General features: G+C 46.8%; 1 protein-coding gene across 1 annotated transcript in view; it reads right to left on the bottom strand.

The window, feature by feature from the left end:
* Nucleotides 1–15562: 15562 nt before the first annotated feature.
* KAT6A (lysine acetyltransferase 6A) overlaps nt 15563–26529 on the bottom strand; it is a 61449-nt gene continuing 50482 nt past the window's right edge. Inside the window, exons 12-18 of the mRNA XM_018561950.1 lie at nt 25008–25101; nt 24581–24812; nt 24278–24476; nt 22369–22911; nt 19129–19408; nt 17760–18554; nt 15563–17729 (exon numbers count right to left, since the gene is read on the bottom strand). Of these exons, the coding sequence (XP_018417452.1) occupies nt 15994–17729; nt 17760–18554; nt 19129–19408; nt 22369–22911; nt 24278–24476; nt 24581–24812; nt 25008–25101 (3879 nt within the window). The 3' untranslated portion in view covers nt 15563–15993. The remainder of the gene's footprint in view (nt 17730–17759; nt 18555–19128; nt 19409–22368; nt 22912–24277; nt 24477–24580; nt 24813–25007; nt 25102–26529) is intronic.

Consider the following 26529-nt stretch of genomic DNA (forward strand, 5'->3'; position numbering starts at 1 on the left):
GGAAAGGGGAAGCCTATACAGGGGCGTCCTGAGGCCTGGTGTCACCAGGAGCGGAGACCGGGTGACACTCTGCCGTGACGACATCGCGGGTGCGTGGTCATCTAAGTGATGCCTGCGGTCCATCTTAGTGATGGGCGCCGGCACAGAGAGAGGAGGGGACGTTTACCCGGCGGGATAAGGTATGCCGGCGGGTCCCCTCCTCTCTCCTGACACTGTCGGGCTCTTGGTCCATGACCGATTGCCCGACTTTTTAGAGGGGGTAACACCAAAATGACTGTCAGTCATTTTGGTGTCTCCTGGGTGCGGGCCGCACCCCCCTTATGACGCCACTGAGCCTCTAGCATCTGATTGGTGTTTCTAATTATAATACCTACTATTCTTTATGCAAACAAAACTCCCAGTATTAGTGGATAATATATGAAGATGCTACACATGCTTGGATGCATGACACAAATAAATGAAGAGTCTTCCACTGTGAAAATGCGTCTACGTCACCCAAGTCTACTAGCATACACCATAACAAAACCACACGTGAAAAATAAAACACGTTTCATCCTAAACGAGGACTTCCTCAGAATGGCGTGGCCTAAAAAGTTCTCTCATAACTACAAACTTTTTATATCCGTGTGCGTGTCTGCGAACCCACCAAACACACGGACGCATTGTGCAGGACAATCACGGTGGAGCACTATTCCAGGAGCTGCTAGATAAAAGGCACCATTGTGGGGCGCATGCCCCGGTAGTAAAAGATGGAACACATACCCGGACATTGAAGGGAAGCGCATATGTAGCCACACGCCGAAAAGGCAATTTTTTCCATCCAGTCCCAAAAACAAATCAGTAAATAACCTATTAATGGATAGCAGGAACGTGCGGTCACCTAATATTATGGAGGAAAAAGCTGTCAGCTTCAAGTCTGAAGCCGACAGCTTTTTCTCCATTCAGATTGGCTTCTATCAGGTTGCACAGCAGGGAAATCCTCCCCGCCGTGTAATCTGTCATGGACGGAGCGCTGCCTGGTAATTACAGGCAGAGCTGCATCCAGCTTTTGACAGGTAGTTAGGTTCCACAGCAGCGGGCTTCCCCACTGCTTGTGTGACCTAACTAGTGAGGCAAGAGCTGTCACAGCCTCTACTCTGTTAGAGGCGTGAGCTCTGTGGATGGCTTGGACCAATGGCAAAGCGCCATTAGTCCAAACTGCCCAATTGAAAAAAAACAAAACATCTCGATGCCTCAGCAGTGGCGAGCAAGTGAGGGACAAGGAGGCTCCTCCCCGTCTCCTCCCCACATAGCTTGGTTACCAAGCTTGGGACCGTGCTTCGGCTCAAAGGGGCGGAGCTTCCGTGGGGCGAGGCGGAGCTTCGGCATGCCGGGGGATGCCTCACCCAGCACAGAAGGCACGGCACGTCACTGATTTATAGACACATATTAAATTCACAGAAAAGAAGAAAAAAAATCCCTAAAGAAACCATAAAAAAAAACTGCTGAAATGTATTTCTTCATTAATTCCAGGATGCTGGACTGCCCCAAATGGTGCATCCTGCTGCATCCCCTTCTTTCTGATGCGATCCCAATCTCTTCCTCGGTCTTGAAAAAATGGTATCCATGCATCCCTATTTGCAATGAACAAATAAAAAAAAAATGAATGTCTCAAGTGGTTTCCCCAAATTCAGCTGAAAATACAAACTTTTAATGTCTTGCACTCTCAAAACTATTCAACCCCCTGAAAAGAATCCCTCACAAGAGCACAAAACTGAGATTTCAGAGAAGGAAGGCTGAGAAAAACCCTCGAGTGACTGCTAACGACCTGCAGCAAGACTTGGTGGCAACAGTCACTGAGGTTTCAGTTTGCACAGTAAGGCGCGTACTAAACGCAGGTTTCCATACCGGCACTCCAAGACCTTCACCACTACTGACCCAAAAGCACAAGAAAATCATTATATATATATTAATAAGCCTGAGACGTTTTGTGATTCTGTTCTGAGGAGCGATGAAACAAAACTGGAACTTTTCAGCCCTATGGATCCGCGGTATGTCTGGAGGAAGAAGAATGAAGCCCACGCTGAAAAGATCACTCTGCCTACAGTTACGCATGGTGGTGGCTCGGTGATGCTCTGGGGCTGCTTTGCTTCCTCTGGCACTGGAAACCTGCAGCATGAGGAAGGCAAGAGGGATTCATTGAAGTATCAGGAAATCCTCGGAGAAAACGTCATGCTGAAGCTGGGGCGTCAATAGACCTTCCAATAGGACAATGATCACCAAGCATACCTCAAACTCCACCAAGCCTTGGTTGCCGTAGAAGTCCTGGAGGATTCTACAGTGCCCAGCACAGTCACCTGACTTGAACCCCATAGAAAATCTCTGGTGGGATTTGAAGAAGATGGTTGCAGATCGCAAACCCAAGAATATTAGTGAACTGGAGGCCATTGCTCACGAAGAACGGGCTAAGACTCCTCAGGAATGCTGCCAGAAGGTGGTGTCTGGCTATCGATCTCATTTGCAGCAGGTCACAACAGTAGAATGGTGCTCTACAAAGACTAAACATGCTGGTCATGAATGGGGTTTAACAATTGAGTTTAGGGAAACCACTAGAATAATTTGTTGCGTTGACCTATTTCAATTGCTTTTGTTTGATGTTGTTCATTGCAAATCGACGAAAGTCTGTAACATTTGCTAATAAACATAATTTGCAATGGGGGCTGTATCAATTCGATTACAATGGTACAGTCGTGGCCAAAAGTTTTGAGAATGACACAAATATTAATTTTCACAAAGTCTGCTGCTTTTAAGATCTTCTTATCAGATGTTAGTCGGGTATACTGAAGTATAATTACAAGCATGTCATTAGTGTCAGAGGCTTTTATTGACAATTACATTAAGTTTATGCAAAGAGTCAATATTTGCAGTGTTGTCCCTTCTTATTCAAACGATGCTGTAAATCAACTTCTGGGCCACATCCTGACTGATGGAAGCCCACTCTTGCATAATCAATGTTTGGAGTTAGAATTGGGAGGGGGGGGGGGGGGTGGTCACCTGCCTCTTGAGGATTGACTACAAGTTCTCAATGGGATTAAGATCTGGGGAGTTTCCTGGCCATTGACCCAAAATGTCGATGTTTTGTTCTTAGTTATCACTTTTGCCTTATGGCAAGGTACTCCATCATGCTGGAAAAGGCATTGTTCATCACCAAACTGTTCTTGAATGGTTGGGAGAAGTTGCTCTTGGAAGATATTTTTGCACCATGGCTGTGTTCTTAGGCAAAATTGTGAGTGAGCTCGCTCCCTTGGCTGAGAAGGAACCTCATACATGAATGGTCTCGGGATGCTTTACTGTTGGCATGACACAGGACCGATGGGAGCGCTCACCTTTTCTTCACCGGACAAGGAATTTTCCAGATGCCCCAAACAATCGGAAAGGGGATTCATCAGAGGAAATGACTTTACCCCAGTGCTCAGCAGTCCAATCCCTGGACCTTTTGCAGAATATCATTCTGTCCCTGATGTTTTTCATGGAGAGAAGTGGTTTCTTTGACACCAGGCCATCCTCCAAAAGTCTTTGCCTGCAGCCATTCCTGGGCAAGCGCTGCACTGGTGGTGCCCCGTCCCGCAGCTGAATCCACTTTAGGAGATGGTCCTGGCACTTGCTGGACTTTCTTGGGCACCCTGAAGCCTTCTACACAGCAATGGAACCTCTCACCTTGACGTTCTTGATGATCCGATAAATGGTTGAAATCTCAGTAGCACCGATTTCCTTGCCTGTGAATCCCTTTTTGTGCAAAGCAATGATGACCGCACGTGTTTCCTTGCAGGTAACCATGGTTAACAGAGGAAGAATAATGATTTCAAGCACCACCCTCCTTTTAAAGCTTCCAGTCTGTTATTCTAAAGGTGGCCAAACACTGTACAACCATCGGAAGACCTTAGTCTTGCGATGGTTGTAAAGTGATTAAAAAAACGTACGATCTGCCCATCGTGGACAGGCAGATTGTACTCTCGATCATCGCAAGCCCGCCCCCCTGAGGGGCGGGCTTACGATGACTGCAATGAGAGGCGGGCTTAAGATGACTGCAAACGGGCAGTGTGTGCACACTGGCCCCTTCGGCAGATGTCGAACCAGCAGGCCACTAACTCTCTGAGAATCGTACGATTCCCGGCGGGTTTTCTAGCATGCTGGTTTGACGGAAGACGTGCGACCGTACAGTAGAAACGGTCGCACGCCTTCCATACACTGCACGATTCTCGTACGATCGCGGGATTTCCCGCGATTCTCGTACAAGAATCGTGCAGTGTATGGGCACCTTTACTCAATCAGCATGACAGTGTGGTCTCCAGCCTGGTCCTTGTCAACACTGACACCTGTGTTAATGAGAGAATCACTGACCTGATGTCAGCTGGTCCTTTTGTGGCTGAAATGCAGAGGAAATGTTTTTTTGGGGGATTAAGTTCCTTTTCATGGCAAAGAGATCTGATCCCTCTTCACAACATTCTGGAGTATATGCAAATTGCAATCATACAAACTGAAGCAGCAATAATATTTGTGTAATTCTCAAAACTTTTGGCCACGACTGTATATACGCCCTTGCTTCATCTTTATATACATTGATATCCAGAATATCTTGGTCAGATTTTTTTACATCTCAAAGACCCGGTATTTTTACAGGGGTGTGTAGAGTATTTATATCCCCTGTAGGTTGTAAATCAATCAAAAAAGTCAGCCCAGTGCTCTGGAAACCCAAATCCTTCCCTGGTACACCAGGTCTCTGGCCATGCATCTAGCTCTAAGTTCCCGCTGGCTTTCCCTTCTGCATGGCATAGGCAATATTCCAGAGAATACAAACTTGGAGGACCTTCCCTTCAACTTTCAACCTTGTTCTCTGAATTGATTGCTCAGTGTGTTTCCACTCTTGCAGTCAAATTTGAGAAACCTCCACTATACGTTTGTTTTGCAGTAACACTCACACATTGTATCTAAATAAAAAAATGTTTTAAATGTCTTACCTTTTCAGATGTTACGTTGTAGCAGCTTTTTACATAGGACTCTATAGGCAGCTTGATATGAATTGCTCCGAATAGTTGGGATTGTGCAGGTTGGGGACAAGCTGAGGGGCAAATTTTTTTGCATTAAAGGAGAACTATGGGGTCAGGGCTTTTCCCCATAGTTCTCCTTAGGGTAACGGGAGGACACAAACTAGCGTCCTCCCGCCACCCTAGGCTCAGTATACCGCGAGCTGTAGACACCGCAGTATACCGCGAGCTGCTGCTCGCGGTATACTGAGACGCTGCAGCGGATCCCGACAATTGTGCCGGGATTCGCCCAGTTGCGTGACTGACAGCTGGCTCTGCCTATCTAGAGGCAGAGCCAGCTGTACCCGCCCCCTCCCCCGTCCACCAGTCAGCGCTGGCGGATTGGAGGGGGGAATCCAGCCCCTCTCCTGTCACGGCAGAGAGCCGTGACAGGATCGAGAGGTGAGCGAACGCCGGTATGTGCTCGCTCACCTCCCGATCTACTGAGCCGACCTGTGACAGTCTCATTGTCACAGGTCGGCTAGAACTATAAGGTGAGTGAAAAGCACTCACGTCATAGTTCTCCTTTAACATACAATAATAACCACCCGAGCCTTAAGATCTTTAAGCTCTATGTTAGTACAGACAGTGTGCACCAGGGGCGTCCAGAGGCCGGGTGTCACCCAGAGTGTATACCGGATGACACCCCCTCATGACGTCATTACGCATGAGCGGCCATCTTATTGATACCTGCTGGCGGCCATCTTGGTGATGGACGCCGGCAGAGAGAGGAGGGGACTTTCACCCGGTGGGATAAGGAATGCCGCTGGGTCCCCTCCTCTCTCTTGAAACCGTCTGGCTCTCGGTCCATGATCGAGTGCCCGACTTTTCACCCCTCCAATGGTGTCACTCGGGTGCACGCCGCACCCCCCTTGTGACGTTGCTGGTGTGCACATCTAGTTTACCACTCATAATGAAGATCTGTCAGTACACATGGGGTTAGTTATGGGACATATAACCAACACCTTCTCCTTTAACATTACATAGAAGAAAGCTAGGGAGGATTTTTAGGTATGAAAAGTTAAGCAGCAATTTTTTTTAACATTATGTGAACGGGAACATGAAACAAACATAAATTGGTCTTTAATGTGCCGGCAATAGTAAAATTACACTTTAACCACTTCAGGATTCTGGAAGCGTTTCCAACGTCCTGTCCTAAAGTGGTAAAAACAAGAAAAATGTGATCTGGGCAGCTGTGGAACCGTCTGATCAGTTTTATGGGACTTACACGGTGCTAGCATTTGAGGCAATTCTGGTGGCAAGCTATTCAATCCTCCTAATTATAGAACCTCCTATTATCATCAACGGTCTAATACATGAGTAGGCAACCTCAGCCCTCCAGCTGTTCTAAAAATACAAATCCCATTATCCTGCTGCCACTGGGAGTCATGCCAGTGGGTGACGGAATCTTGCAATGCCTAATGGTAGTTGTAGGTTTACTTACCATCTCGTCGTGAATTGTATTCTAATCTCTTCCTTATACTGTAAAGAGCAGCGCAGCCTGTTGGCGATATATAAATCCTGTATAATAATAATTAGGGATGCACCGATACCGGTTTTTCGGTATAAAGTATCGATTTTTTTTCATTACATGTCGCCTGGCTTCCTAATTTGCCGTGAAGACGGCTCCATGCTTCCTCTTCACCAAGTGACGAGAGATCATGGAGCCGCCTTCCCGGTCAATCAGGAAGCCGGGGGACCAGTCATTACCCGCCCCCGTGTTCCTGATTGGCAGGGAAGCCAGCTCCATGATCCCTGGTGACGAGGGAGCATGTAATGACTCGCCGCCCAGCTTCCTGATACCGGAAGTTCCGGTATCAGGATAGGCATCGGGAGCAATTGGGCGAGTAGGAGTTCTTGCCCAAATACTCGGTATCGGCACCAATACTAGTATTGGTGCATTCCTAATAATAATTCAACAGCTGTAGTGTCTAGGTTGCCTACCCCTGTCCTAATATATAACCCTCACTGCCCCCTGCTAGATTGGTTGCTCTCCTGGCTGTTAGGGGTAACAGTGACATCATGGACTGCCACATCTTTGCCACCCTCACATCTTAACTTAGCAAATTTGTTTGGGTGATTAAATGCATTACTGGCAGAATGGAGATCTGTTTGAGCCGCTTCGGAGATCATTTTCAATACATCTTACCTGCAGAAGATTTCCTTCTGTCCTGCTGCAAGCTGCTATTGTATTCCCATAGACTTGTATGTAGAAGCAAATGAAAGCCATCATACATTTTCTTTTACAATTAGAATATTTAGTTATAAAAAAAACGCTAAATATTCCAGTATGTCCGGTTGTGGTCGAGATTCCAGATCCCATCATCCTGAAACTCTATAGACTCACAGGAATCTATGGAAAAGCTCTGACTGACTACAAGGACAAGACTTACTGGTACTGCATGGGACTTCAAAGATGTGAAAGTAATCAAATGGAGTTACAAAGCTGAAAGATATTTTTTACACAGAACATGGAGCTCATCTCCTCCACTGAAGTGCACTTAATGGTGTTTTTCTTTAAAGGAGAACTATGGGGTCAGGGCTTTTCCCCATAGTTCTCCTAAGGGTAACGGGAGGACACAAACTGGCGTCCTCCCGTCACCCAAAGCTCAGTATATAGCGAGCTACAGCTCGCCGTATACTGAGACCGCCACAGCCGGAACGGATCCCGACAATTCTGTCGAGATCCACCTAGCTGCTTGAGTGACAGCTGGCTCTGCCTATCTAGAAACAGACCCAGCTGTACCCGCCCCCTCCCCCGTCCGTTCTGCCAGTCAGTGCTGGAGGATCGGACAGGAGAGGGGGGGGGGGAATCCCTACAGGGAGCCGTGAGTGACAGTCACAGCTCTCTGCCGGCACAGGATCGAGAAGTTCGCTCACTTCCCGATCTACTGAGCCGACCTGTGACAGTTTCATAATTCTCCTATAAAGCATAAAATTAGAAAAAAAAAACACATTGGCATTTTTTGGGTTGAACTTACACTGGCTGGCCAAAAACAAAGTCATACACTCTGATATTGGAAGGCGATATGGAAGGCTCAGAACTATTTGCTTAGCTACATCCAGGTGATTTTTTTTTTGGCCAGGCAGTGTACACCAATCACCCATAAGATTCTGACCACTGACAGGCAGTGAATAATATTGATTATCTGGAAGTGGGGGGATATATTACAATGACACCTGGAAGTGGGGGGGATATATTACAATGACACCTGTAAGTGGGAGCGGTCGGGGGGGTATATTACAATGGCACCTGGAAGTGTGGGGGGATATATTATTAGGCAGGAAGTGAACATTTTGTCCCTGAGGATGTAGTGTTGGAAGCAGACAAAATGGACAAGTGTGAGGATTTGAGCAACTTTGACAAGGGCCAAAATGTGATGGCTACACAACTGGGTCAGAGCAACTCCAAAACTGCAGCTCTTGTGGGATGTTCCCGGTCTGCAGTGGTCAGGACCGACCAAAAGTGGTCCAAGGAAGGAAAACCAGTGAACCGGCAACAGGTTCATGGGCAGCCTTGGTTCATTGATGCACGTGGGGAGCAAAGGCTGGCCTCACCTCGCAAATTAGTCCTTGAAGGATCTACTACTGAGGACTTGGTACCAGATACCACAGCATTCCTTTAGAGGTCTAGTGGAGTCCATGCCTGGGTGGGTCAGGGCTGTTTTGGTGGCAAAAAGGGGACTTACTCAATATTAGGCCGGTGGTCATAAGGTTATGGCTGATCAGTATATGCCTCAACAATAAATGCTGCAGGAACTAGTGTCTTTGTATGTTTAGACTGCCTTACCTTCATGATGTGCTGGTTCCCATCTTCATAAACATACCACCTTACACAACTGCTTATATTGGAAGTAGGCGGGAGTTACACTTTAAGGTGTAATAGACATACATAAGCAAAAATGGAAGGGAACATATTGAGATGCAGCAGCTTCGAGGATAACCAAAAATGCTGATCCAATGGCTTCTGCAATCTTCAAGCCACTGACCTGGAACAAATATGAATCCAGTGAAGTCCTGACCGGCATAATTGGTCTGAACGATTAGCATTTGCAGTCTTCGTAGTTATGTCAGTACAGGTTTCCTTTACAGCTGAACTCCAAGCAAACCGCTTAAAGAAGCACCCCCCCCCATTAAAATACTGATATATGATGGCCGCCTTACATGTAAGAAGCTCAGTGAACATTCTCGGCATAACTTGGTACTGGAATTAAAGTGTGCATGAGCGGGTGTTAGGTCATTCCAGCTCCGCCATCTTGATCGAGATCCCAAACCTGGAAAAAGACCAGGTGAAGATGACAGTACCAGCATGGGAGCGAGGGAAGGTGAGCTCCAGTATTTAGTAGTTTCATATTTGTATTGAGCTGTGTGCATGGAGTTCATTTTTAAGATCTGTCATTTTCAAAGCCCTAATACTAAGCAGACTCTGTGCAATGTGCACATCAGAGTTCCTCATCCTAGTCAGAGGGAAGGTCTGCTGACACCACCCACACAAACCTACAAAATAGGAGTGCTAGGAGCCCACACCTTCAAGCCCTGTCCAAGCCAGGTCCAGTCCCCAAAGCCGTTTCCGTGGGGCGCCGATCTGCAAGCTGCAAGGTTGCCGCTGTGGCCACAGTGCAGCCAGAAAGATATTGATCGAAGAAAGGCAGAAAAAAAAAGGGTAACTAAACTACCACGCATCTCCCTCAGTAGAGAGGGGCATCCATCACCTAAGATATATAGAAAACGTCACCAGCTCACCTATACCTTGTGTCAATGATCCATCTTCTTTATTGATGCAGACTATCTAATAACGTTTTGGAGCCACGCAGGGTCCCCTTCATCAGTCTTTAATATGACAGAAGTCGTAGGTGTGCTGGTGAAGTGTTCTATCTATCTAAAGATACGCGGCGCCATCCGTGGTTAATACAAAACCCACCTTTGTACATAGGGATTCCGGTAAGGAGTGCAGCTAACGATTATTTTCAAAATCAATTAGTTAGCCGATTATTAAGTTCGATTAATCTGTTAATCGGATAAACTATAAAATAAAGTTTAAAAAATGGCTCCAGTGATAGGACTACTAGTTTGTATTTTGGTTGTAGTCCATCACAGGAGCAAGCTTGGAGTGGTGGAAGTAAAAAAGAAAAAAAGATAGTGTGGTGTGCAATATAGTGAAATGGAAAGTGTAAAATTATACAGCAATGCATGCAGAATGGCACCGGCTATAGAGGACTACAAATCCCAGCAAAAGCACATTATACAGCGCAATGCAGAATACCGCCAGCTATAGAGGAATACAACAAATCCCAGCAATAGTACATTATAGCTGGCGGCATTCTGCATTGCGCTGTATAATGTACTATTGCTGGGTTTTGTAGTCCTCTATAGCTGGTGGTATTCAGCATTGTACCACTTTATAATGTACTATTGCTAAGATTTGTTGTACTCTTCTACAGCTGGTGGTATTCTGCATTGCGCTGTATAATGTATTATTGCTGGGACTTGTAGTCCTCTATACAGTGCAATGCAGAATATCACCAGCTATAGAGGAGTACAACAAAATCCCAGCAATACATTGTACATACAGTGTATAATGTATTGCTGGGATTTGTATTCCTATGTATAATATACAGTACAATGTACCATCAGCTATAGAGGAATACAAATCCCAGCAATACATTATAGAGCACCATGTGTGGGAAAGTGCAGGCTTACCTGAGCAGTCTTCCAGCAACTTGCTTCTGAGATCGGACCTGTCTATCAGCAGCTGTCATCCCCCCACACCTGCTCCTCCTTACTCCCCGCATCCCCGCATCCCTGTGCCGATCGTTGATGTGGATGGCCAGGAAATGTGAGGCGGGGAGGAGGTGCGGCGTGTGGAGCGCGGATGCGAGCGGGTCTGGCAGCGGCGAGCATGAGGTGGGGAGGAGGTGCGGCGCAATGCGTGTGGAGCTGTGAACAGGGCCAACTGATCGGAAGCCGATTAATCGATTATTGAAAAAGTTGACAACTTTTTCAATAATCGATTATGTCGATTAGCTGTTGCAGCCCTAGTTCCTTTAAAACAGAGGTAGCCAAACTCTGGCCCTCCAGCTGTAGTGAAACTGCAAATCCCATGATGCATTTCTCTCCAGGAGTCATGTCTGTGAAAAACTTGCAATGCCTCATGGGATATGGAGTTCCACCACAGCTGGAGGGCCGGAGCCTTGGCTACCCCTGATCTAGAAGATCCATCATCTACGGACACCAGCAAAAAAGACTGAGGATGTTCTGGAGTGGGAGGGGTTATATGAAGGCCCTCACAGCTCTGGCCAGCACCCCATCATCTGGCGATACCGGATTTTTACCCAGTAGTCTATGAATTGCGTGACTCCTGTACCGTACGATCAAGAAATAACATTTACAAAAATGTTCATCTCCTAAACCTCTTCCAACTAAAACCCATACATACCTTCCCGTATTACCAGCAGCCGGAATGTAAATCCCATTGGGGTATCCACAGCACTCATAAATAATGAAAACGCATTGCAACACATTTCCAAAATGTCTCAACATAATTTATTTTTTTTACGTTAAAATGTACAGTTTTTTTTTTCTGAAAGCACTTACTAGAAAGGAGGAGAGGGGTCCGGGACATGGGGGTGAAAGTCTTATTACATACAAACCAGACGGGGCAAGTAGAACCCCACAGCGTCAAGAAAAGGCCGGAGGAAATAAAGTTAAAAAAAAATAAAAATAAAATACAAACTACAATATGAGTTGGGGGAGGGGGGGGGGAGATAAAACCATTATTTAAACCCTAGAAATGTACAGGAGGAAGGAGGAGATGTCAGTTTGCATAAGCATCTTCAGGACTCTTTATTGCAGGACAGATACTTTGGATCTCTATTACCATGAGCGCATTGATTGGATGCATTTCGTCATAATTTACCCATCGTTATAAGAGACGGCAAATATCTGTCCTGTTTGGGGTTCGTCTCTAAGCACCCAAGAACTGGGAACATCTCTAAGCTCCCATATCAAGCTGTGCCATCTAGGAAGAATCTGCATAAACCGTTCAGTGATTGCATCAGTCACCTATCCAAGGGTGAAGGCTACAATTGCATGGAGTCAATGGATCTCTATACATAGCAACTTAACGCACTTATTAAAAACAACAAAAAGCTGGTGACATCACCAGTTCCCTATGAAGAATTAACAGCAAGCAAACGGCCGATTTCCCCAATGCTGGCCATACACACCTAGGCAAGCTATGTGATGACATAGAGCGAGAAGCCATGCCTGAAACCTACCACGGTTGGTAATGACATCAGAGGTCTTCCAGCACGCTGGACGCTGGGATACTTTAACATAAACCAGACCAAAGAATAAAAATCGCACTTGGAAAGTAAATACTGCAAATCATAAACCAGATATTAAAAGGGGGAAATTTGGAAGTCAAGCAGGGCTGTTGACTAGCTGTTATAAGAAACGTTATCTATGATATTTGGCAACTGCGAGAAGCGTAGAATCGCATTTGCACATTTTCCCTACTTTACGTGAACAATGTACAATAGCAATTGCGTGGATTTGATGAATTCTGCAAATAAGCCAAATCTGCATGCTTTGCACTAGGGATGCACCGATACTAGTATCGGTACCGGTGCCAAGTATTTGGGCGAGTACTCGTAGTCGCCCAAATGCCCGATACTTCCGGTATCACTTGTGACGAGAGACAATGGAGCCACCTTCCCGGCCAATCAGGAAGCCGGGCAGCATGTAATGATTACACGGCGCCTGGCTTCGTGATTGGCCAGAAAGCCGACTCCATGCTTTCTCGTCACCTAGTGGCGAGAAGCATAGGGAAGGCTTCCCTGCTAATCAGGAAGCCAGGTGGCGAGTCATTACACGCCGCGTGGCTTCCTTAATGGGACTTCTGGTATAGGTATTCGGTATCGGTGAGTACCAAAAAAGAAAATATCGGTACTCGTACTCGATACCAGAAAAACGGTATCGGTGCATCCCTACTATGCACAACCATCTGCTGTGCCTCCGCAAACCTCCCAACCACTTCAATTATTATTAGGGCCAGTGTCCACAAGCTTCTTTCTTCAGAACTACTTCCCCCCACCATACAAGTCTATAGGAAGGCAAGAAGCATCTTGAAGCAGGTTAAATGCACCGGCAATGACTAAGCATTTCAAACGGATGTCAAAAGCACGCTGCATTTGCCCATCAAAGCCCATGGAGACAAGTCCTTACAATAATGAGCAATACTTTACATGGCTAGCCTTAGTGAAAGCTGAACTACACAAGAACTTCTCCTAATTCTGAGCAGGATGAAGGTCTATTTGATGGGTGCCATAAATTGTTCTGTGTACAGTAAGACCCCTGAGTCATTTGGAGATCTTTTCACAGCCCCTGACCAGATCTGTGGATAGCAACATCTCCCCACCATAGTTCCTGTTGGGACAGCTGATGGCCAAATTTGACAAAGATCACTTGGTTTTCACATAGGCAAAGAACAAGACGTTGTGAAGTACTGCAAAGCTTTCTATGCGTTTTTAGCTAAATACCAAGGACCAGATGGTGCCGGTGTTCTATCGAAAGTTCCAACTCGTCAAAATCTCCAACTACCTCACTGCCAGGTACTTGCACGATTTCAACCAGACGGCGTTAGACTGCAAAACGCAAAGACTTGACGGAGCTCTGTACAGCTGCATTTTAACAATATTAAGCGGGTGGCAAACTCGACGAGTATTCTGAAAACGCAACTGTACAGAGCTCCAGTCTTTATGAGCACTGGAAATTAGGTAGTTGGAGATTTCGATAGAACACCGGTCTATGTCGCCGCTCTGCAATACGAAGGACAGAGAGAGGAAAAGATGGCGTTTGCTGAACATTGCATGAAGGGAACATGGGGCCGCGTATGGTGAGGCACTGCTCTCGTGAAGATTGGCCCGGCTACTGTGATCATCTACGTCTACCTCATAGGGCGCACAGATCGGCAGGCACACATTATTGCTATGGTAAGGCATCAGCACACTACAGAATATTACTGCCCTTTAATACTAGACTGGAAAGGTGTGGCATGGAGACACAAGCCAACCCATCCGAAGAGCAAAACAGGCCAGGCAGAAAGTGACAATATACAATATATAATATATATACACACATAGGGACTCTAAATATTAAGAGCAAAACACATTCCGAAGTACTAAAAATATAGATGCAGTCAATGCGCACACCTGATGAGTGACTATGTTATAAAATGCCCCCCTATTGCACGTAGGTGGGGGGGATTATACACAATGAAACGGGTCTGTTCTTTGCCCAGTGAACTATACCTATTGATCTCTGGCATTGTTCATGGAACCGTTATACTCAAGGTCCAAGCAGGGGGTTACAACGGAAGAATTTATTGTAGACACTTAACCACCAATCCCATGACATACACAAACTGTTCCTATGTACCTCCCTTCCATCTGCGGCAATAAGTGCTTATTATTAGGATGAAAGAAAGGTCAGGCCAGCTCGTATGGATGCAGCAGAGGAGCATCAAGTTTAGGGTGGAGTCCCGTGTGTATAATGTATGTATATGTGTGTGTATATACATACATGTGTGTGTATATGTGTATATATATATATATATATATATACACATAACATAAATAAACACATACATATATACACACACACATATCCACAATTAAATGTGAATGCAATGTGAGTGCATCCAACACTGTGGTCATTCTTTAAGCTATATATCCAGGGGAAGGCTGCGGTGGGGAACTCAAAATCCCAGCATGCATCTTGCAGGGCACACTGGGCCTTGCCGCTTTTGTCGCTGGAGTGCCAGACGTCAACTTACAACTGCTACACCGCAGCCCCTAAAACCACCAACCAAAAGTGGTTGCAAGGCCAATACTGAACACACACAAAAACCCTCCCCGTCCCGTGACCCGAGGAATAATTTAAACGCCCCTCTGCTGCCAATTTGAGCACTTAGCCCTCGTTCACACCTGAGCGTTTTGTAGCGCGTTCTACGCGCGACGAACGCTCTACAAAACGCTGAAAAATATAAATCCCATTGTATTCAATGGTCTCGTTCCCACCTTGGCGTATTTACGCCCGTCCCTAACGCGCTACAAAACGGCCCACGCCTGAAAAGGTACAGGTACTACTTTGGGCCGTTTTGTTGCGCGTTTCCATTGGGATACAGCCAAGTAGCCTTTGGAAACGCGCTACTTTTTTACCGCGAATCGCGGTAAAAAAACGCGCGACGGTCGAGCATATGCAATACGCCTAGGTGTGAACGAGACCTAAATGTCTTCTTCCCCCTTCCAACCCCATTCTAGAGATCGAAATAAAAACGATGAGCAAAATAAACAGCGGAACGTACGGTTAAAAGTACACAGTCACCATGGCTCCTTGTGGAAGCCTATGGCGGAATAAGGCTACAGGGTTACAATTTTTTTTGTCTTTCATGATATTTTGTTTTCTTTTAAACTTGATTTCTAAAAACAAGAATTGTCTTTTTTTCCTATGACCGTGCGACTTTTACCGTTAACCGTTTGTATCTGTTATTTTTGTGGGGTTTTTTTTATTCTGTTATACCATAGAGGAAAAAAAAATAAAGTATGGGAAAGGACTAAAAAAAAATCCGCCGACACTTTCATATAAACTGGAGAGTGACAAGAGAGAGAGAGAGAATGAGAAAGAGAGGATGAAAAAAGAAAGAAAAAATACCTTTCTACAGAAGAGAAAATAACAGGAGAACCCCACAAAAGTATATCTTTGCAAGGGAAATAAAATAACAATAAAAAACATAATATTAAATCTACAGCAAAGGGATATAAGGTAGAGGGGACACAAGTCCTGTCAGTATAAAAGGCCGTATTTATAGTCTGCAAGAGAACATGAGGGGCAGGCGAGCAACTTGCACCGGTTGCACTGGGGGCCCCCCTCATCTCCTCATATAGGGGGAGTTGAGAGTTTGTTTGGGGACAGGAGGGGAATTCATATAGGAGTGGTGAGGAGGTGGTGTGTACATCATATTTCCATGGGGATTCGGCTGCATAGGTTGCTGGGTATAGGCTTGGGCACCCATCATGCCCATGCCAACCTGCATGGGGTACTGTGATGTCTGGTTCATATAGGCTGCGTTACTATGATAGGAGCTGTTGACCATAGGCTGGGACATGCGGTACCCTCCCATGGCATTGAGTTGGTTCATGGTGTTGACATTGTACGGTCCGGCGGGCATAAGATTGACGCCCATGTTCATGCTTCGCTGGACGGTAAGTCCCCGGCTTGAAGGCTGCATACCTGGCGTGCTGCGCCCGTACAACTGTTGCTGGTGAGGGGATGGAGGAGCGGGCAGTGGTGCAGATTTGGAGCGGATTGAAATATGCCCCTTGACAGGCATTTGACTCTGCATACGCTGGCTGTGGGGGATACCAAGGTTGCCCGATGACATGTTGCACTGGAGAAGGTTCATGGAAGGAGGCGGGGTCATGGTGGCTTGTGCTTGGGATGCCCCTGACAGTGGATGGGAAGAAGTAAGCTGGGACAGGCCTGGGTTGGAAAGGGACACACTGTTTGCATAGGAAGTGACGGCCGAAGCATGGCTGTAAGGCATAGGATGAGTGTCCATGATAGTGTTGGTAAGCTGCTGCAACTTTGCCAGGCTAAAGGTGGCCGAGGGCTGGGAATAGCCACCTGCCCCAAAATCCCCTGGGTAGATGCTTAGATTGCTGCCATTACCCTGGTCTGGGATCTCCATGATCATTGGTGAGGGGCCAAAGTTGTTGTTCATACTGCACTGTGACATTGGGGGTTGCTGTTGAGGGGGAGGTTGGGGCTGCTGTGGGGGCATCGGAGGTGGTGGAGGAGGGGGTGGTGGCTGGTTGTTGTTGCTGCTGCTGCTTGGAGGGCGTTCTGAGGCACAATTTTGTGGCGACTTAATGCTACAAGCCTGCGTCGTTTGCAGCATGCTTGCCATTCCAGCCATTTGTTGGCTCACAGAACACCCATTTTGTGCCATGCTGGCAGAAGAGGGCAGTCCCCCGGCTCCGCTAGCATTTCCACCACTGGCATATGAACAGCTGCTTTGGGAGGAGATGCTGCCACCTCCCATGCTGGAGTCATAACTGCTGGGATTTTCATAGTTCTCAGTCGTGCTCTCAATGCTGCCCAAGTCACTGAACCCGCTATCCACCACCTGTTGCGAATGATCTGACACAGAGGGCACGTCCATCATTGGGCTGGTTGTTTCCAAGTTCTGCATAGATGGAGCAGAAAGGGATCCTGCATCGGGGCTGATTTGAGGGTAAGTCCCAGTTCCGTTACTTTCAAGAGCTGGAGGCACGCTGGGACTGCTTGCAGAGCGCACCGATTGGCTGGGGTGAGAATGGACTGAAGAGATTGGACTGCCATGGGCCGAGGGATGACATTCATCTGACAAGCCCAGCTGTGGGTCCTCCTCTGCTTGTGTGAAACTCTGTAAAGTCTGGCAGGCTGTCAGCGTCTCATCCTCGCAATCTCCGTATGTGCCATCATCATGCTCACTTCCTTCCTCCTGTGTTAATGATTGCACTGCTTGCACAGTCTCCAAGTCTATTTCCGTGTGCGGGATTTCCTCCTCACCATCCTCCTCATCCTCCTCATCCTCCTCCTCTTCTTCTTCTTCTTCCTCCTCCTCTTTGTGGTCCTCGTCTACCTTTTCCGGACTCTGCTGTTCTATACATGAGGGTTGATCAGGCACCTCTGTTGCCTCTTGTTCCTGCTCACCTTCTGCCTTCTCCTCCTCTTCACTGCTGCTTCCAACACAAGGCTCCTGTGGTTCTGGCTCCTCAGGAACAGGGCCCTGTTCCTTTTCCTCTCCTTCATCGGGCTCTTTTGCACCTTCATCTTCATCATCTGCATCATGATCTTCCTGATGATTTGATGCAGGTGCTGCTGTTACTTTTTCCTCCAGACCCTTTTCCTCCTCCTCTTCTTCCGGTTCGTGTTCTTCCACAACAGGTTGAAGCTCTTCCACAGGCTCCCTTTGCAGCTCTGGAGACCCTGAACGATGCTCTGCTTCCCGGGAGGAACCGTCACTACTGCTGCTACTACTGCTGCTGCTCTCAGATGGGGATGCAGGTTGCACAGCAGTGATGATCGTCTCAGGCTCCTCTTCTTCAGTAGCCTTCTCTTCCACTGTTTGCGTCTCTTCCTCCTCTTGTTCCTTTGTCTCAGGGACATGATCCTCTGCGGGAGGCTCTTCCTCTCTATCACGTATCCTTGGTTTGCGTCCTGGTCGGGCAGGAGGAGGATGATGTGCGGGCTCTGGGGCAGGAGGTGGGTCCCGATTGAGCTTGAAGCCCGGTTTACGTCCTGGTCGTTTCTTCCAGTGAAGAGGTTTTCGGCTCTTCCCTTTAGGCCACCCTTTCTTCTTCACGGGCGGAGGAGCAGGGGACTCAGGCAGCGCCGGTGTATTCACTGGAGGGCGCAGGTTCGCCGCGGGTGGTTTCAATGATGCCACTGCAATGACAAAAACAAATATTAAACTTTATAATGTGTGTTTTAGCTAAGCAAATAAATGCAGTATACAGGATGTAGTTAGAACAATGAGGCCCGGTGCAGACCTCCGCAATCCGGGATAGCTCGGTCCTGCACAATGCAGGCTGCGATTGCTGCGTGGCCCCATTGATTTAAATGTGGGGACATCCGCGCGGCAATCGAAGATAAAAGGTACATGTACCTTTTTTTTGCGATACACGAATGCGGCTGTTTTAGCGCGATCCGCCCGGTGCGACTGGCTGGCACCCACAGAGCAATCGGTTCACACCTTAGTGACTCCTGACCACACGGCAATCCGAGCGGACTCATGCACGATTGCCGCGCGGTGAGGTGTTGCCTAGGTGTGCACCGGCTCTCAAGGAGGCAGCAAGAACACTCAAGTCAGACAATAGATGTTTCTAATGGCAATAATTAAAAACCATGACAATTCTAGCACGCATAGGAGACACACGGGTTCTGGGATCTCCAACAAAGCCAACATGAATGGAAGAAATATGTATACTGTGTCACCCTATAAACTGTGCTATAGTCTCACCTTGCAGTTGCTCGCTGATTGATCTCCTTTTGCCCAGTGGGCGGTTGCGTCTTAGAAGAGTGTGCGGGGTGAGGTAGGGGAAGTATCCTGGAGGGAATGGGCCGCCTCGGTCGTTTCCCTCCTCTTCCGGCTCCAGTCTTGGCATTGGGCGCTCAGAGTCAGAATCGTCAAATGGTTCATCTAACACCTGGGTAGTCTCGGATATGGTTTCGGTCACTACGCTGCTGTTGTGATGGTGCTTACGCCGCCGCACGCGCCGTCTCCTATGTGGTCCAGGCTTCTAGAAAAGGCAAAGGCAAGAGTCAAAATACAACCCGTGGTGGAATGTCAAGCGGTGAACATTTTTCTTTTATAGTGTGAATTTCTGTAAACTATAAGTAATAAATGCCAAGACACCAACGAACACAGAACTCTGCTATCCTTCTGCGCTTGGAAATCATTTACATATAGATAAATATCGGAGTGGAAATTTACAGAGTTGAGTAAAAACAAAATGACCAATTCAAAAATCCTAAACCATTTCTAAAGGACACTGTGCAGAATGATAGGTCACTCTTACGTAACTCCCATTGTGAACACAGAGACTTCAATAAAGGTGGCAGTGACACCTGCAGGCTTGAAGCAGCATAGTCCATACTATTACAACTGAACATACTAAGAACTAGGGGATGCACCGTTACAAGTATCGGTGCCGATGCCGAGTATTGGTAATCGTACTCGCTCATATGCTCCGATGCCTAGCCTGATACTTCATGTATCAGGAAGCCGGGCAGCGCGTCATTACACGTTGCCCGGCTTCCTGATTGTCCGGGAAGCCAGCTCCATGCTCCCTCGTCACTTGTGACAGGAGAGCATGGAGCCCGCTTCCTGGTTGGTCGGGAAGCCAGCTCCATGCTCTCTTGTAATGACGCGCTGCCCGGCTTCCTGATTGGTCGGGAAGCTGGCCAATCAGGAAGCCGGGTACTGTGTAATGATGCGGTGCCCGGCTTCCTGATTGGCCAGGAAGCCGGCTTCATGCTCCCTCGTCAAGAGGCGACGAGGGAGCACGAAGCCGGTTTCCGGGCCAATCAGGAAGCCGGGTCGCCGCGTCATTACACGGCGCCCGGCTTCCTGACTGGCCAGAAAGCCGGCTCCATGCTTTCTGGCCACATAGTGACGAGAATCATGGGGATGGCTTCCCTGCTAATTGGGAAGCCGGGTGGCGAGTCTTTACACGCCGCCCTGCTAATCAGGAAGCCAGGTGGCAAGTCATTACACGCCATCTGGCTTCCTGAATGGGACTTCCGGTATTCGGTATCGGCGAGTACCGAAAAAAATATATTGGTACTCGTGCACGATACCGAATTATCAGTGCATCCCTACTAAGAACGGTATATTAAAGGGCTGCACTGCCACAGCAACCAGATCTTACTCAACCTATGAAGTCACATGATCTGTTACTTTGGGCAAAAGGCACTTTTTTTTTCTAGTATGTGCATGTATGCATTTGACAATAGGGACCTTAGATTGTAGGGACTGATGTGAGTGTACAATATGTAAAGTGCTGCAAACATTTTTGGCATTATATAAATGTTCATAATAAATAAAACACTAGCTGTCTGATTGGCTCTGGTTTCAATGCTTACCGAGTCAATGACCTGAAACAAGGTTACAAAGTGAATCACAACTTCTGATCTATATACTTGTCCCAGGTCAGCGACTTATAAGAACTGAAGTGATCGGATTAGCTTAGCCTATGTGCGTCTCAGTACAAGCTTCCTTTCATTGATTTGAGTTCTCAGAACAACCCCAGGGTTATAGTTAAAACTCAACTGCAGACAGACATCTTGAATTAGCTTATTGCCAACCCTGTAGAACAGAGCTGGGGGGAGAGAAAAGCAGCACAAGGAACTAGACAGTTGTGCTGCAGTGCTCAGCATTCTGATAGGAGGAGAAAGCAGAGCGATAGAGAGATGAGATCATTATGCTGCTTCCCTTCTCGCTGTCAGTCACAGACTGGAGGAGGGGACAAGACCTACAAGTGGTTCTGAACAACAGCAGAGAAAGGTCAGGTCTCCAGCGGCTGTGTAAAACTCAGGAATGGACAAATGCAGATCATTTGGCAGGTAAATTAGCTCTCATATATACATTTTTATTTGTGCATTTAGTAGGATATAAAAAGGCCGCCGAAACATATTGGCCGAAATAGCGGTGCTCTCCTCCCCGTTGGGCGCTGCTCTGTGCCCCAGCGGGGAGGAGAGAAACTGTCACAGGCGGCCGAGTGCTGCAGGAGGAGAGCGCTGTGAGTGGCCGCAGTCTCTCCTCCCACACCACTCGGCCTCATGTCACAGATCGGGAGAGCGGTGTGGGGACGGAGACAGCCAGCGCTGTCACGGGAGGCTGAGCTCTCCTCCCTGCACCGCTCGCTCAGCCTCCTGTGACAGCGTGTCAGAGAGGAGAGCGGGTACAAGCAGTCCGTGATCGCTGAGTGTTTGTACATAATTGAGGACAGAGTATGTTTACTATATCCTCAATTATGAATGAATGGAAAGTGATCTACCTCACTTCCTGTTCATTCATAGTTGTGGTTATAGTAAACATACTCTGTCCTCTTGTTATGAATGATCAGGAGAGGATTCCTGATCATTCATAACAGGGGCTGCAGAAAAAGAGATTGAGGACTTTGTGTCCTCAATCTCTTTTTCTATTTTAAAAAGGGAAATATCAGGGGTCTGTTTAGACCCCCAATATTTCCCCGAAGCCCCTAAAAGTAAAGTAAAAAATATTTAATAAAAATGAAGTAAATATAAAAAAAAATTAAAAAGTTTATAAAAAAATAAAAAATATAAAAAGAATTTGAAAAAGTTAGAATAAAAAACATTTTCGGCTTGACATTTTTTTATCCATTTCGGTGGACCTCTAGTATTTAGCTGTTAGTCTGGAGCTCAGCTTTACATTACAACATTACTGAACTCTCTCAATAAGATAAGTGTCATCTTATTAATAGTAGTCAGTGGCTCAGTAGCTACAGCAGCACCAACAGCCTGGCAGCCTCTAGCTTGGGAGCTAGAGGCTGCCACCATATACATACCAATGCCAGGGTCACATATTTCCCCTCACAGGATGGGCAAATGATGACTGCCAGATAACTGGGTAATATGTCCTAGTGAACTCGTCTTTACTAAACACATACCAAAATACATGGTTGTCCCCTGTGTAGGTAACAGGAGGGCTTTAGATGACCCATTGCTTTCACCTTACCTTGCGTTTGAGCGTCGGTTTGGTGAGGATAGGCGGGGACTCTGAGCGCATGCTGCGATTCTCTTCGTCATCTTCGTCTTCATCGTCCTCCTCCTCCTCGCTGCTCTCACTAAACCTTCTTAACTGGGCGTGTTCGCTCTCATACCTCTGGGAGAGCCTTTCTTGATGCTCCAGGAAGTCTCTTCTCAGGATAGAGTCTGCCAGTCTCTTCAGCCTCCCCCTCCGAGAGCCAGCGCGGCCACGTTCACCGTTGCGCCGCGGAGGTACCGGGGTTTCCCTCGCCAGTAAACGCAACAGGTCGGCACTTCGGTTAGAAGAGGAGCATGGTGCCCGGCCGCGCCGCCCTCGTCTCCCTCGGCGACCTCTTCCCGTCGGTGGTTTATTAGGTATGCTTTCCCGCAATAAGTCCTGGAAATGCCGTGGGTTTGGAAAGCAAGGTAATGGCGATTGTGGACTGAGAGGCCGCGGAGGTTTCTCCTTCTCCAACACAGGGCATGTGTCTCTTTCCTTGAAATCTAGAGACATGCTTCTCAACACTGGCGTCTGTAAATGAAGAAAAATATTCTCTCATTAAGAAGGATTTAAGATCCGCCAAATTAAAAAGAAACATCGATATTAAAATATATAAGGCCAAGTTCTGAATACAGAAATAACATTCTAAGCAAAGGAGTAATCCACTATTAGAATGCATGCCACGTGTTAATATTTAACACTGGCAAATAACTTAAAATTTAGGAACGGAGTATTGGGCAAAGACCATTCGGGTGAATGGAGGAAGACATTGTATTATCACAAAGTGTGGAGATGACTGGTAAAATATATCAGAACACATTACATGACAGTTATGTGTGATCAGTGGTTTTCCACTAACGTAAAAACAGGTTCATTGAATTCTATAGAATTGTGTCTCCTGCAAGGGGGGTGCATCCTAAAAGTAGGAAGGCCTTTACAGCAGTGGTTCTCAACCTGTGTAACCTCAGGACCCACATTTGTCCTCGGTCATTAAGTCGCAACCTAAGTTGCACTGCGATGGAATGCACGGCAGTGTGGGCTGCTGTGCTGTGACGGAGCTCCATCCATATGTGCATTGCTTGCACAGCTCCCATGTGCGCCTGTAGAGGTGACGGGAGCCAGAATGTGATGTCACTCCAGTCCAGGCATACGAGGGAGCTATAAGCAATGCATGTATGGATGGAGCTCCCTCACGGCCATACCCTCAGCCCAACCCAAGTCGGCAGTCAGTGCCGGGCAGCATATTTTGAATGGCTGCTCAGTGTGAGAACTGACTCCAAGGACAAACATTTTTCCATTTTGGATACAGTAGGAAAGGGTTAAAACACTGTGGCTTTTCTGCCATCTATGTCTCACTAGGGAGATTTCCCTTCACTTCCTGTCCGGTAGGCTCAATAGAAAGTGAGGGATATTTTTAGTTGTCATGGCAACAAGTGTCCCTATTGGAAGATTTATCATGTTTCTATTTGGTGACAACTGAAAATGCTGGATTTACCTTCACTTTCAGTCCTGATGACATTGGTGATCAGGACAAAAAAAAGAAAAAGTGGATCTCCCTAACGGAGACACAAACTGCGATAAACACTTCTCTCCCCACGCTGTCCAAACCTGAAATGTTATGCCTTTAGTTATACTTTAAAGCAGGGGTAGCCAAACTCCGGCCCTCCAGCTGTGGCGAGACTACAAATCCCATGATGCATCTCTCTCCGGGAGTCATGGCTGTGAGAATCTTGCAATCCCTCATGGGATTTGTAGTTCCACCACAGCTGAAGGGCCGGAGTTTGGCTACCCCTGCTTTAAAGACTAAAGAAAATTTCCTTTCATCTTACTTTCCAAAGACCACACCTCAGGACCTCAGTGCATGCCTGGTCCTCTGCAGCCTGCTATTGCTACTTACATTGTTTTCCTTCAGCGGTTGCCCTTCTCCCTCCTCTTCCTCATCTTCAGACTCCACTTCATCATCAGATACCACGGAGTTGGTGACTATGACAGGCGTCCACCTCAGGGCCTCTGGTTCTACTTCCACCTGCCGCGGCCGAGCGTGCAGACGGCTCATGTGGGCATGGATTTGTTTTTCTCGCCGCACCATCACAACCCTGAACAGAGACAACAGAGAGACTGATTAGTAGATACCATAAAACATAAAAAAAAGAAAAGAAATGCACTGGAAAGGAAACAAAGAAGTTTGCAGAAACCGTACCGGTCCCCTCGTAGCTCCAGCATGTGCAATTGCTGTAACGTGGCGGCAATGTCCTGGGGACAAATTCCGGTCAGTTTGGTAAGCCTCTTGATACTCAGCTGCCGGTCCTGGTTGTGGTGTAGACACTCCAATACCACGCTCTTCCAATACGCCATGTAAGACAAGCGGCCGAGGTCTGAGAGTGGCTTTTCTGGTGATCCAGCCTGACCTTCGCGCTTAGACAGAAGATAACCTAAAAAAAAAGACAAATCAGTGAGGCGCCAGCAGTCGGTGAGGCCAGGACTAAAGCTTGGCACGTCTTTCTCTGCCAGTAATGGGTCATTCTGGAATCTCTGCCAGTTTCATCTATCAGGACAAGACAGATCGTGTGACTGGTATCACTTGAGTAGACAATGCCCCCCCCCTCCCCCCCGTCTCCTCTCTTTGCTGAAGTCTATGAGGAAGCGGCCGTATCCTTTCCTCTGGTATTGGGGAAGGATCATGATGCAGGACACGTTGTACTTCTGTTGGCAATGCTTCTCCTGAGGACAAACGAGACACAGCAATGTGTTACAGCATAGAACTGGCCCTTCAATTTACATAGCATGGAGATAAGATGCATTTGATACAAACATACACAGACGACTATATGTTGTTATCTCAGACAACCGCATATCAATATCATTTATTAATATACACCACCGGTATTACAGAAAAAGAATCCGAATTTACAGTCACCACCTTGTTATAGAACAACGTCTCTGTCTGAATGATCTGACTAGGATGCATTAAAGCAAATCAATAAATCTTGCTGATATTCACTCCTAAAAGAGACGTCCATGTACATCTAATAGGCGTTGCATAGAGGATGACTAGGAGGCGGTTTAAAGCAGATCTCCATCCAGTACCCCAACGTCCCGAAATCTTACCTTACCCCAACAGCTCTCATACTCAGAGATACTTTATTTGAATTGGTCATATGCCCACTGCTATATTTCTTTCCTAGATGAGCACAAGTCCCCCATCCCCCCCCCGAACATTAACTTCACACGCTCTGGGAAGCTTCAGGACAGTCTCAGCCATCTAGCATTCACACACATCAGAGGTCCAGGTCACTCATCCAAAAAGGACAGTCTACATAGTATCATTAGGGGGGCAGATGCTGCCATTTTGGATTCAGGAGCTGGTTGTCCCTTCCTGAATATGAAGAAGTGACATCTGGCTCCTGAATCCAAGATGGCAGTGCAGAAGAAAAACTATGTGGATCCTTTGGGTTTAAGTTAGGGCTGCAGCTAACGATTATTTTCATAATCAACTAGTTGCCCGATTATATTTTCAACTAATCGATTGGTGGTAGAAAAAAATATTCATTTTCTCTCTCTAACCAACTAATCGATGGTGAGAATAGTTGCCAACTATTCTCATCATCGATTATCGATTTAGCCGATTAGTTGTTGCAGCCCTAGTTTAAGTAAGACCGTGCTGGGCTACATGGACAAGTATGGATGTGTTTTTATTATAACGGACAGGTAATTGGCGGAGCCAAGTTTATTTTTGGGTAGGTGGGTGAAGTTTCACTTCAAAGGAAACCTAAACTAAAAGAACTAATGCTTAGCTGTCATTCTGATCCAATGGCTTCAATCTCACCAACTTATAACAAGTATGCAGATCATGAGTTTTGACTTCCCTATGAGACAGCCAGGCTCATACAGGAACAGCTCAGCAATGACGGGCCATATTTATTTTCACTTATGGCTTCCTTTAAAGTGACATTACCACTCAGGAGTTAAAGTGACATTAAACCCTCAGATTTTGTAACATAAAACAATACTGTAATGTGCGCCTTACTGTAATCCATCCCTATGCATTCCCGCAGCACCCAGTAATACAATACCATGTGCTGCATTACAGTACCTCAGCAAAAAGTTTACCACCAGCCCAGCCAGTCAGCAAAAAAAAAAAAAAAAAAA

Source organism: Nanorana parkeri, unplaced genomic scaffold, assembly GCF_000935625.1.
Source record: "Nanorana parkeri isolate BGI_ZX_2015 unplaced genomic scaffold, ASM93562v1 scaffold551, whole genome shotgun sequence".
NCBI lineage: Eukaryota > Metazoa > Chordata > Amphibia > Anura > Dicroglossidae > Nanorana > Nanorana parkeri.